Source organism: Trichomycterus rosablanca, chromosome 7 (assembly GCF_030014385.1).
Source record: "Trichomycterus rosablanca isolate fTriRos1 chromosome 7, fTriRos1.hap1, whole genome shotgun sequence".
In the NCBI taxonomy this organism is placed as follows: Eukaryota; Metazoa; Chordata; class Actinopteri; order Siluriformes; family Trichomycteridae; genus Trichomycterus; species Trichomycterus rosablanca.
In genome coordinates, this window is record NC_085994.1 from 69,941 (window position 1) to 83,261 (window position 13,321).

Consider the following 13,321-nt stretch of genomic DNA (forward strand, 5'->3'; position numbering starts at 1 on the left):
TATTATAGTTTATGATAATAATAGAAGCTTTGATCTGGGTTAGGGTGATTGATGGATGTAACGACAGCGTGAGAGTAATATTTACCCCCATTCATTCAAACCAGTAAGCCACGCCCATTACGAGGATAGTCAGGGGCTCGACCAATCAGGAGACAGAATTTGGCCGTCTTAGCGATCGGCCGATGATCAGCTGACTGAGCGAGTCTATATAAACCCTGAGAGCGCGAGCAGGTCCATTCATTCAGTTCACTGAGAAGAATAGAGATTAAACACGCAGTACAATAACATTTATAACGGCTTTATTTCATTATCTATCCACTTTCCCTCACTGAAACCCTATAAACGTTCTATTTCACTACAGCATGGTACACTCGTTATTCACTTTCATGCTCATTTCAGTCTGCTGTACAGTCAGTGTGTTCGGGTCTGAATCCTCACAGAATGAAATCCTGCTGAAAGGTGAGAAAAACAAACTCATATATTCTCTATATACTAATATATACTCTTATTTTATTCTTTTATACTTTTATTTATGCATGACTGGATCAGTGTGTTATTATAAATAGTAAGTGTATATCTGTTTATATGTTTTGTGCATTTTGTCTGAATGAGTGACACTAACGTTTAGATTTTCAGTCATTTTCATTCATTTCACTTCATTTAGCTCATTTAATGCAGTTTATAGTGAAATAAATTATTATTTATTAATAAAATAAGTTTTGCATTTTTTAATCGCTTATATCTTAAGTGACTTGTGCATTAAATTTAAATCCATGTTGCCTCTACAGTTTAAATCCCTCAGATTCAGAACAGTTTAGTCAGCAGTTTATTTTCTACAGATTTATTTGTAATTTTTTCTTTATTCAGCTTAGTATTAAATAAGCTGTATAAATAAATACAAAATATAGATTTTACTTAATTTACAATAATTATTGTACATAAGTTTGTTTACATTTTACTGATTTATGACAGGTGTTACAGATTTACTGTTAGAAAATACAAAGATTTTTATCTGTGTATTTATATTATCATATTATATTATATTATATTACATTATGTAATTAACGTGTGATTAAAACATTAAAATCAAAGATTACTTTTACCTAAAGAAAACCTGCACTCATTAAATAAAATAATACAATAATAATGATAATGATAGTTATAATGATGATGATGATAATAATAATAATAATAAGATGCAGTAATGAACCCTGGTGCACTTTGTGTTTCTGGTGTAATAAAGTGTAGATAATTTGTACCGTGCTGCACTAAACTGAAGAGTAAATAGAAATGTGTGAATAAGTGTGTAGGCGTGAATATTTAACAATAGAAGTTGCACATGGAGTGTTAGTGAGTAGTAAAGCTTATCTACACCTGTTACTCATTCATAACACACACACACACACACCTAGAAACACCTGACAACACCTGTGGAGAGGAGGCCACACCCGAGTTATTACATACACACACACACATTCCACCAGCCCTGATTCTCATTATTAATCATCACTTCTGATTATTTAATATAATTCCACTCATGATTCCATGATGAGTATCTGAGCTTCCCAAAAGTCTGTAAATTCAGTCTCAAAATTAATCCTAAATGTAAAATTTAATCGCAAACAGAATGTAAACAATCTGCTCTGAAAAATCAGCCATCAACAGATCACATCATATAATATCAACATTTCACAACCCCACCTTCCTCATCTTCAGGGCTGCTTTTATAGCATTAATGAACGGCGCCCCCAGCAGTCACCTGTTCACTGAGTAAAAGCGAGTGCTTTGTAATTATGTTGGTGTCTCAGTGTTATCAGCATTTTCCCCACTTCATCTCACACTTTTACGTCACAGAGTTCAAGAAAATGAAGAACGGTCCTTTCCACAGGTGTTTGTGGTTGTAACTGTAGTTGCCGTGGTGATAAGTGTTGTGTTTGTGTTGCAGAAGGTGTTGAAGATAAAGTATATGAAGATCCAAAGCTTCTCCATGATCAGATTAAATACAACATGCGTAAATCTCCAGATCTGGACGAGGAGGGCTGTTATCTCCAGCCGGGACGGCGTGAGGGGCTGCAGGAGTGTGGCTTTAACGCTACAGCCAGAACCATCCTCATCATCCACGGCTGGACGGTACAACTACTTCCTGTATAACAGTGCTTAAAGTAAATATTAAAAATTAAAACCATGAGGTAGAAAAAACTGTATAAGAAGTGAATCACTCCAGCATCTAGTCTTCAGCTGTTGGTTCTCAGAGGAACCTCTGCTGACCCAGCCGTTCCTCACAAAGTCTATTAAGCATCTCATTATGAAATGTAAAACACAGAGCACTCTCGTGTTCCAGTTCAATCAGGAGTTTTTAAAGGTTTCTTAAGTTGTTACTTGTTATTATGGATGCTAATACCTGACCCTGGTGTTTGGAACACAGTCTCCTGACCTTTGCAGTTATCTGTAACTTCTCAGTTATAAATGTTTCTGCTTAAACCTCAAACACACTGAGGAATGTCTCACCGCCTTCTTAAATGTGTGTGTGTTACAGATCGGTGGAATTTTTGAGAGCTGGATGTATAAGCTGGTATCGGCGGTGGTACAGAGAGAGTCACAGGCTAATGTGATCGTGGTGGACTGGCTCGGTTTGGCTCACCAGCTTTACCCCGACGCTGTCAATCACACACGCAGGGTCGGACTCAGCATCGCCACGCTGCTCGACTGGTTACAGGTACGTCTGTGTAAACACTCTCTCTCTCACACACACACACACACACACACACACACACCAAACGGCACAGTATGTGTTGGATGAATAGGAACCACACCTACACCTTACTGCCAGAACATGTGCTGACACAGACTGTACATCTGCACCGTACATACCAAATCCTAAACATTTAACCAGCATAGCTAACCACTCACTATAGCGGGGGTTTAGTGTGCAGTTTGGGACGCAGCCCATGTTTAGCTCACGCTGCTCTGCTTCTGACGTTCAGCAGAGCTGTATACAGTGTTTGGTGCAACACATGGGGACGTTAAAGGTGTGTGTGTTGTGTGCGTGCGCCGTGTTAGCAGGTGTGACCAGTTTATTAAAGCATCAGAACTGCAGACGTGTTTGGAGCGACTCCAAATTTCAGTTCTACTTACATGAGTTTATTTAAATACTCGTGTGCATCAGAGCAAAGTCACACCAGCACATCCAACCAATCAGGTGCAGAGATGAGAGAGAGCAGCTACACGTCGCTGAGCTCGTCATGAACCAATAAATATAAAGTGATCGTGTTTATCTGAATGAGCTCAGCAGAAATGATCAACAGTCATGAAGATTTATTTATTATTATAAAACAGATAGTTCCGGTCCTAAAATCTGATTGGCTGAGCCGCGTTCGAAGCCGTTGTAAAATCCCCGATAAACGCACACCTAGGACCGCCTCACATCATTCCATATTAATACGCCACTGAATAGAAAAAGTTAATGTTATTTTCGCCCTCATGTTGCCTAGCAACACTGTTAATCGAACTATTTTGCGTCGCGGAAGAATGCTTTATTGTAAGTTTATACACGATAAATACATTTATGAATTAAACATTGTTGTATTTATTATATTTTATGTTGACCGCCGTTTTATAAAAGCAATAAGCCACTCGAGACCGTGCGTTACTGTTATGATTTTAGCACGGGGAAAGAAGTTTCCCGTGCTAAAATCACAGTAACGCACGGCCTCTCGTGGCTTATTGCTTTAGTTTATTCAGGCTCCGTCCCAAACCAGCACATTGCTCTAAAAGTGCTTCATATTCATACTCACTCACTCATTAATATGTATACATCAATTTATTTTATTACTTCTTCATATTAAAGCGCACCTCAAACTTTACACCTTAAACATGAGTGAGTGAAAATCACCTCATTATTAATGAATTTATTCAGTTATAAAGGATTTTCAGTAAATGGCTCCGTCAGAATAATCAGTCCACTGATCATGAGTGGGATGAAGGGAAATTTAAGGGTGAGTTTGGTCAAATTCAGTGTTTAAGGTGACATGAAACAATATATTTGACGCTTGACTTGTGACGGTGGCCATGTTTGCGTTTGAGCAGTGCTGAGTTTATTGGCGTGTCTACAGAGTAAAGAGTATAGAGTATAGAGTATAGAGTAAATGAGAAACACCTCAAACACACCTGTGTTTACGTCCCTACTGGCATGTACAGGGGTTGGACAAAATAACGGAAACACCTGGTTTTAGACCACAATAATTTATTAGTATGGTGTAGGCATGGCTGGATTACTGACCGGGCAAGTGGGGCCAGCGCCCAGGGGCCCTCAAGGTCAGGGGCCCCTGAGGGGGGGTCCCGGGGGCCCTAGCCATGCTATTGGGGCCCCAAGAGTTCTACAGAAGTCGTTCACCATAGGTCCCTGATCTCCTAGGGACCTACAAATTGCCAGGTAAGTCACCGTGTGTGCTGGCTGCACCAAGGGGGAGGGGGCGTGGCAGAAGTTGCGCCTATGGTATGCAACAAAGAGCTGGTTCACCAAGGGGAGGGGGGCGTGGGGATGGATGCAGAGGAGCAAGTGCCCTTCAATACATTGTAGACTGGGGCAACTCAAGATTTTGAACACTTTCACAGGGTGTCGTGACTGAACAAAGGTTGAGAAACACTGGTTTAATGTACTAACTTATTTATGTTTTTGGAGGGGGGCCCTGGGCAAAGAGTTGCCCAGGGGCCCAGACTATCCTTAATCCGTCCTTGGGTGTAGGGCCTCCTTTTGCGGCCAATACAGCGTCAGTTCGTCTTGGAAATGACATATACAAGTCCTGCACAGTGGTCAGAGGGATTTTAAGCCATTCTTCTTGCAGGATAGTGGCCAGGTCACTACGTGATGCTGGTGGAGGAAAACGTTTCCTGACTCGCTTCTCCAAAACACCCCAAAGTGGCTCAATAATATTTAGATCTGGTGACTGTGCAGGCCATGGGAGATGTTCAACTTCACTTTCATGTTCATCAAACCAATCTTTCACCAGTCTTGCTGTGTGTATTGGTGCATTGTCATCCTGATACACGGCACCGCCATTGGATGCACATGGTCCTCCAGAATGGTTCGGTAGTCCTCGGCAGTGACGTGCCCATCTAGCACAAGTATTGGGCCAAGGGAATGCCATGATATGGCAGCCCAAACCATCACTGATCCACCCCCATGCTTCACTCTGGGCATGCAACAGTCTGGGTGGTACGCTTCTTTGGGGCTTCTCCACACCGTAACTCTCCCGGATGTGGGGAAAACAGTAAAGGTGGACTCATCAGAGAACAATACATGTTTCACATTGTCCACAGCCCAAGATTTGCGCTCCTTGCACCATTGAAACCGACGTTTGGCATCGGCACGAGTGACCAAAGGTTTGGCTATAGCAGCCCGGCCGTGTATATTGACCCTGTGGAGCTCCCGACGGACAGTTCTGGTGGAAACAGGAGAGTTGAGGTGCACATTTAATTCTGCCGTGATTTGGGCAGCCGTGGTTTTATGTTTTTTTTTTATACAATCCGGGTTAGCACCCGAACATCCCTTTCAGACAGCTTCCTCTTGCGTCCACAGTTAATCCTGTTGGATGTGGTTTGTCCTTCTTGGTGGTATGCTGACATTACCCTGGATACCGTGGCTCTTGATACATCACAAAGACTTGCTGTCTTGGTCACAGATGCGCCAGCAAGACGTGCACCAACAATTTGTCCTCTTTTGAACTCTGGTATGTCACCCATAATGTTGTGTGTATTGCAATATTTTGAGCAAAACTGTGCTCTTACCCTGCTAATTGAACCTTCACACTCTGCTCTTACTGGTGCAATGTGCAATTAATGAAGATTGGCCACCAGACTGGTCCAATTTAGCCATGAAACCTCCCACATTAAAATGACAGGTGTTTCAGTTATTTTGTCCAACCCCTGTATGTACCTGCTTTAATCAGATCATGTTCCTCAGTCATTACAAGAACAATAAACATTCCATTTTAGGACACTTCCTTCTGAACAACTGAAAAAAAAAAATTCTGAATTCAATCTCGTGTTTAAATTCTACTTAATGCTTTAATTCAGAAGTAATTCTTAGTAATAAAAAGCAAATCCAATCAAATTAGTAAATGAATAAAAGGTGACAAATAAAAATCAGATTTTATTGTGTATTTTGGTGCTGGTCTGGGTGAATGATGGAAACTCCTGTGATGAGTGTTCCTCTCACCCACCTACTGCTTTCAGACCTGACACTGATTGTTTTCGAACCACATCCTGCTGTATAAATAACGTGAAGATGGATGCGCGAGTGCGTGAGTAAAACTTGGTTTAGCGCGAGTGCGTGAGTAAAACTTGGTTTAGCGTGACCCGGTTCAACCAAACAGTACGAAGTCTCTCATGCTTGGTGGTTTTGGTGAAGATGTTGATGGTGTGTGTGTGTGTGTTCGTGTGTGTGTGTGTTCGTGTGTGTGTTCGAGTGTGTGTTCGCAGGATGAGCAGCAGCTTTCTATGAAGAACGTTCACCTGATTGGTTACAGTCTGGGTGCTCATGTAGCGGGATACGCTGGAACGTTCCTGCAAGGCACCGTGGGCCGAATCACAGGTACAGCATCACTGATCCTGAAACATTCACATCAAACCATCAGAAGCACTCACTCACTCATTCACTTACTCACTCTGAGATGTTTCTGATTATTTTATTGCTGATTTAATGAATTCTGGTTTAAGCATTTATAAAAAAGCTCATCAGTTTTATTTCTGCTGTTTTCAAAACAACTGAACGGTTTACATCTGCAAAATAGTGATTGTTGTGATTTGGGTTCTGGATGTTTCTCTGGTGATGCTGAAGAAGTGGGTCTTGACTATCTGGTGTTTATCTGGTGTGTATGTGACAGGTTTGGACCCCGCAGGTCCCATGTTCGAGGGGGCCGAGCCTCATAAGCGCCTCTCTCCGGACGATGCAGAGTTTGTAGACGTTTTGCACACGTACACGCGTGAGGCTCTGGGCGTTAGCATCGGCATCCAGCAGCCCATCGGCCACATCGACATCTATCCTAACGGAGGAGACGTCCAGCCTGGCTGTGCTCTCGGGGACGTCCTGTCCTCCGCCGCTTCAGGAAGTGAGTCCTGCTAACCTGCACATAAAACAGTGATTAATTGCTAATTCTAATGAGTGACGGATCTCAGGAAGTGTTAATGAACCTGTGTGTGTGTGTGTGTGTGTGTGTGTGTGTGTGTGTGTGTGTGTGTGTGTGTGTGTGTGTGTGTGTGTGTGTCCAGACTTCATGGAGGTGATGAAGTGTGAGCATGAGCGGGCGGTGCACCTGTTCGTGGACTCTCTGATGGATAAGGACCACGTCAGCTTTGCGTATCAGTGTACCGGTCCGGACCGCTTTAATAAAGGAATCTGTCTGAGCTGCAGGAAGAACCGCTGCAACAACATCGGCTACAACACCAAGAAAGTACGACAGAGGAGGAACAGCAAGATGTACCTGAAAACCCGCGCAGACACGCCCTTCGCTGGTGAGACTCTCACTCCTCATCATCTGTAATGGGGGGGAGCGGTAACCAGTACTGATAATGCACTGGTAACCAGCACTGTGGTCCTGAACTCTGGGCTGGAGTCGTGTTATTGGTTACAGAAATCGGAATACAGTAATGTGATTGGTTCCAGGGTTCAGGAATAGAGTAATGTGATTGGTTCCAGGGTTCAGGAATAGAGTACTGTGATTGGTTCCAGGGTTCAGGAATAGAGTACTGTGATTGGTTCCAGGGTTCAGGAATAGAGTACTGTGATTGGTTCCAGGGTTCAGGAATAGAGTACTGTGATTGGTTCCAGGGTTCAGGAATACAGTAATGTGATTGGTTCCAGGGTTCAGGAATAGAGTAATGTGATTGGTTCCAGGGTTCAGGAATAGAGTACTGTGATTGGTTCCAGGGTTCAGGAATAGAGTACTGTGATTGGTTCCAGGGTTCAGGAATAGAGTACTGTGATTGGTTCCAGGGTTCAGGAATAGAGTGATTAAGATCACATTTATGTTCTATTTAGTATTTAATAAAAAAAATGATTTTGTAAACATCCAGATGTTTGTTTGCTGCAGGTTTTCACTATCAGATGAAGATGCACGTCTTTAACAGGAAGAACGCCGACGACGCAGATCCTGCATTTTACGTGAAACTGTTCGGTTCCCATAACGACACCAACCAGCTCAGTGTAGACATGTGAGTGATGACATCAAACACTACCAGCAGATATAACAGGATCCAGGGGTTCCAAAACATCAGACCACGGAATTTTATCCCAAAACTCTTGAAGTCATCTAGATGCATTGTGGTAGATCTGAGCTGAGTCTTTGTGTTCTGTTTGGTCAGCAGTGATTCGCACTTTGCAGCTCTCCCATTCACGCCCTTTTCTCCCAGTGTCTTTGTGGGATCGTGACCTTTGACCCTATCTGAAGCGAGTGAGGCCTGCAGACCTTTAGATGTTCCTCTGGGTTCTTTTGTGACCTCCTGGATGAATCATTGATGTGTTCTTTGTGAAATTGGGGTATGCCGCCCACTCCTGAAGGTTCACCAGTGTTTCTCTATTAGCAGATGTGGGCTCAGACTGGAGTCCCTGAGTCCCCAGGCTTTGTAACCATTTCAGACTGGTGAAATGTAGTGACATCTGCATCTGTGACATTTGAATCTCTGTAGAACGTGGGATCATGAGCTGCATCACATTATCAGACAAGTTCTATATAAGTGATGATTAGATTCAGCAGGTCTGCAGTGATCACGCCCCAGTGTGGCTGGTCAAATTCAACCCAACTGTTAGCTGATTTAAAATTATTATGTGTTTGTTTTGAAGAAATTGGTGATACATTTTCACAGCACTGGTTCATGAGTGTGAGCGAGAGAGTGTGTGTGTGTGTGTGTGTGTGTGTTGCAGTGCCGATGGAGTGGGTTTGAGTGTTTGTGTGTGTATAATAACCCACTGTGTGTGTGTTGCAGTGCTGATGGAGTGGGTCTGAACCACACCAACACGTTCCTGGTCTTCACTGAGGAGGAGATCGGTGATGTGTTGAGGATCGAGCTGAGTTGGGAGAGTCCCTCCCAGTCTGTATCTGCTCTGTGGAGACACTTCAAGTCTTACTGGTCCAGTTCATCCAGTAACAAAACCCTGCAGGTCCGACGCATCCGGGTCAAGAGCGGAGAGTCACAGAAGAAGTAAGTTTCAAATAATTAATAATAATAAAGAATTAATCATGCTGTAATGAACCTGCCATCATGATGATGATGATGGGTGCACTGTTCTGTAAATAATTTAGTTTCTATAAGTTTTTCATCTTGTTTTTTTACTTTTATTTTAAATTCTCCATATTTTCTCTTTCCTCCACCCTAATGATGGACTCTTCTCTCTCTGGCATGTTTAACACAGTTTGGGTGAGTTTGGTGTTTGCTACAGTGAACTGGTTTGGTTTTGTGTTCTCAGGTTTACGTTCTGTGCTGAAGACGAGTCTCAGACAGAGATCACACCAGGAGAACAAATCAACTTCATTAAATGTCGTGACGGCTGGGAGGTCAAACCCAGAAAACGGTAAATTATTATTATTTAATTACTGTATATTTAGTGTGTTTAGCTTAAATCTGATTAAATTCTAGTTAGAACATAAAGATTAAATGTTTGTATTTCAGTGGAGCGCAGATTAGTGTTCCAAAATACCAGTCCTAAATCTGTTCCACTTGGTGTGGACGATGCTAAAGAACCATGCGGTCAGGGTCTGATTCAGGTAGAGCCATGTGGTCAGGGTCTAATTCAGGTAGAGCCATGTGGTCAGGGTCTAATTCAGGTAGAGCCATGTGGTCAGGGTCTAATTCAGGTAGAGCCATGTGGTCAGGGTCTAATTCAGGTAGAGCCATGTGGTCAGGGTCTAATTTAGGTAGAACCATGTGGTCAGGGTCTAATTCAGGTAGAACCATGTGGTCCTGATAGAATTTACTGAAGCCTAAACACTTTCCTCCTCACTGTTCTGTATGGAGTGTAATATACCGGTGCAGTAGAACCTGTGTGGTTTTAGCGTGACTGGGCCCCTGTACTCTATATTAATATTTACTATATTAATAGTTGTAGTTTGGGAATAGGAAGTCCAACAGCTTATGATTAGGTGTCCACATATTTTTGGCCATATACTGTATGTAGATACACACTATATTGGGAAATATGGTTCCACCTGTACACACTAGTACTCTTCTAGTTCTAATATATCATGTGACCTTGTGTTCTGTAGTAATGCACTACATTACATTACTGTACATCATAACTGCAGGGGGGCGCATAGGAAACAGGATGGGGAACGGGGTGGGGGGGTTGGGCTTGTAGGGAGCCAGGTGATATGGAAAACAGCCATAAGGGATTTAACCAGAACCAGCAGGATCAGATTATTGATAAACTTTGTTTCTGACTTTAGGATTCCGATGTGAGGAGTTGGACTCAAATCACTCATATTTGTGGGAATTTGGGACGTGACCGCACTCCAGAACCTGAGCACCTTCATCTGGATTTATGTTGTTTATTTTATTGTTGGGATGCTGTGGTACGTGTGTGTGTGTGTGTGTGTGTGTGTGTGTGTGTGTGTGTGTGTGTGTGTGTGTGTGTGTGTGTGTGTGTGTGTGTGTGTGTGTGTGTGTGTGTGTGTGTGTGTGTGTGTGTGTGTGTGTGTGTGTGTGTGTGTGTGTGTGTGTGTGTGTGTGGAGTTAATGTGCACAGGTGTATTTATTTCTGATGATTTATTTAAAGAGCCTGTTACTCTTACCAACAGTACTGAGGTGTGTGTGTCAGTAGGTGTGTTTATTATTTATGAAGAACTGCTGTTAAACTAAACATTGTTATTTATCAGTAATATTTCATACACACTTCGTACTGCTGAGTGAGTGTATGTGTGTGTGTTGGGTGTGAATATTTTTTTTTACGTGTGTGTGATCTGGTGTTTTTACAGTGTTAAGATATTAATGGGATTTTCATGTAAAATCATTACAGATGCTGTAAATACTGTATTTAAAAAAAAATGAAATAAATGATTTTGTTAATAAATTGATGTTTGTAATAAAATTTGTGCTTTTTACTTTTATTAAAGTTTCTAAGAATAAACATTAATTTATTAAACACAATAAACACACTTTTAATATAAATCATTAAAGTGCTTATAGAAACTAAAATACATTTAAATTTCATTTAAAATGAATTAATTTAAAATCCAGTGAGTCTTTATGATCCTGTGAAATTCACTTTTATTCTCTTACAGCCTGAAATAAATAAATAAATAATCCAGCTTCATTTACACATTTATAACATTAAAGTAACGAGAGGAAAGTAACCGGTTCTGAAGATGAATATAAAACTAGAATAAGAGGAACAGAAACGTCGTCCGTCCCTGATTCAGTTCTTTGTTGAAACACTTTCATCACAGCATCAGTCAGTGATGGATTCTTCTCCTCCTGCTGTAAACACTTGGGAGGATTCGCTCATTTTTCCTTATAGAATCATGTGTGGGTTTCCACCGGGAGCTCTGGTTTCCTCCCACAGTACAAAGACGAGTAAGTGAGGTGGAGTGGAGATATAAAATCAGCCGTGATGGTGTTTGATATTAAACTTGAACTGATGAATCATGGGTAACCTGAAACTACCTGTCCTGTCTTAATGGAACCAGAAAAAAATCACCTTACAATCATAAGAAACAAACCAGCTTTGTGTTACATTGTGTATTTGGTATGTTCTCTCTTGCTGTAATGACAGCCTGCAGAATCTGATGATCCAGCTCATGTTGTGACTGAACGCTCAGCTGTGGAGGAACGTTTGTGATGCTCAGAAACTGTTAAAGTGTTCAAAATCTCACCATTCAAATGATTAAATATAATTGTTTTTACTGGTTTTTACTGGTGAGCTCAGACTTTCGCTCCCGGTTTATCTGGTGGATCTTCGTGACAGTAAAAGTGAACGTTTTAAGATTCTTGTATGTTGAGTCAGAAACAGGTCGTGGCAGATCGTTCCACTATCGTCCTACAGAATCAACGATGGAAATTTCCAGTAAAAGTTTAATAACTTCAGTCGAACTGAAGCGACGATCAGCAGTTTTACTGTATTAATAAATTTATTACCTCACATAAACTGTTGATTTTGTATTTCGAAATAAAAAATAAGTTAACACATCATCCACAATTCTCTAATTTTTATGCAGATTTACTGTTTATTTACCTTTTTTATGGTGGGGGTGCAAATGTTCTGGGCCACATAATATATTTTTAACCTAGCACCTAATTTGAAACTGTGCAGAATGTTGAAGTGATGGAAGTTTGTCTAACCGAACACTTTGTGAAACTGATCACTCAGTAAATATAAAATATAAATATAATAAATCTTACATTAATAATCAGACAGGATCTGAATTATTTTTAATGAACAAATGAGAGTTTTTGTTTGCTGGAAGGTGAACTGAGCAGCCACACCCAGTTCAGCCCTGACTGGTGGTTACTGTACTGGGATCAGATCTTCTGAAGCAACACACCTGCTGCAGGTGAGAAATTCACAAGTGTTCACAGCTCGATTATTGTCACTTTCTGATTTATTTAAGGTTTCTGTGTAAACTTTACAGGAACTTTACACAAACTTTACATACAGGAACTTTACAGAAACTTTAAATAAACTTTACAGTAATTTTACATAAACATGTTATGAATGTTTTGAGGGTTTAGTTCAGTCGAAGTTTTTTTCCTCAGTCTTCACTGTACAAACATCTTCAGCCCAACAACGTTTATCTGAAACCCTGTTAGAGCCCAACACACCTAAACCAGACGACCATCTTTGCTGATCATTTATCAGGTCAGTGCAGTGATGTGGCAGCAATGCAGTGATGATGTGGCAGCAGTGCAGTGATGTGGCAGCAGTGCGGTGATGGTATGGCAGCAGTGCGGTGATGTGACAGCAGTGTAGTGATGTGGCAGCAGTGCGGTGATGGTGTGGCAGCAGTGTGGTGAGGGTGTGGCAGCAGTGTGGTGATGGTGTGGCAGCAGTGTGGTGATGTGGCAGCAGTGTGGTGATGGTGTGGCAGCAGTGGGGTGATGTGACAGCAGTGTAGTGATGTAGCAGCAGTGCGGTGATGGTGTGGCAGCAGTGGGGTGATTGGTGTGGCAGCAGTGCGGTGATGGTGTGGCAGCAGTGGGGTGGTGTGGCAGCAGTGCAGTGATGTGGCAGCAGTGTGGTGATGGTGTGGCAGCAGTGGGGTGATGTGGCAGCAGTGTGGTGATGGTGTGGCAGCAGTGCGGTGATGTCGCAGCAGTGCGGTGATGTGACAGC

General features: G+C 41.9%; 1 protein-coding gene across 2 annotated transcripts; it reads left to right on the forward strand.

Moving 5' to 3' along the window:
* Nucleotides 1-255: 255 nt before the first annotated feature.
* On the forward strand, nucleotides 256-11,062 carry lipg (lipase, endothelial). Of its 2 annotated transcripts, none has more exons than XM_062998769.1 (10): nucleotides 256-459; nucleotides 1,946-2,130; nucleotides 2,537-2,716; nucleotides 6,481-6,592; nucleotides 6,885-7,109; nucleotides 7,270-7,512; nucleotides 8,091-8,211; nucleotides 8,983-9,198; nucleotides 9,464-9,568; nucleotides 10,440-11,062. In XM_062998769.1, the coding sequence occupies exons 1-10, from the start codon at nucleotides 363-365 to the stop codon at nucleotides 10,450-10,452; spliced, it is 1,497 nt and encodes a 498-aa protein (XP_062854839.1). In that variant the 5' UTR covers nucleotides 256-362; the 3' UTR covers nucleotides 10,453-11,062. The 2 variants fall into 2 exon arrangements, with proteins under 2 accessions (XP_062854839.1, XP_062854840.1); XM_062998770.1 differs by having other exon boundaries at nucleotides 1,949-2,130.
* The last annotated feature ends 2,259 nt before the right edge of the window (nucleotides 11,063-13,321 follow it).

What these genes read in the sequence shown, in the direction of transcription:
- lipg (XM_062998769.1), top strand. Translation starts at nt 363, where the DNA reads ATGGTACACTCGTTATTCACTTTCATGCTCATTTCAGTCTGCTGTACA. An exon ending in GTCCTCCGCCGCTTCAGGAA is followed by an intron (nt 7,110 to 7,269) that starts GTGAGTCCTGCT and finishes GTGTGTGTCCAG; the next exon opens with ACTTCATGGAGGTGATGAAG. An exon ending in AACCAGCTCAGTGTAGACAT is followed by an intron (nt 8,212 to 8,982) that starts GTGAGTGATGAC and finishes TGTGTGTTGCAG; the next exon opens with TGCTGATGGAGTGGGTCTGA.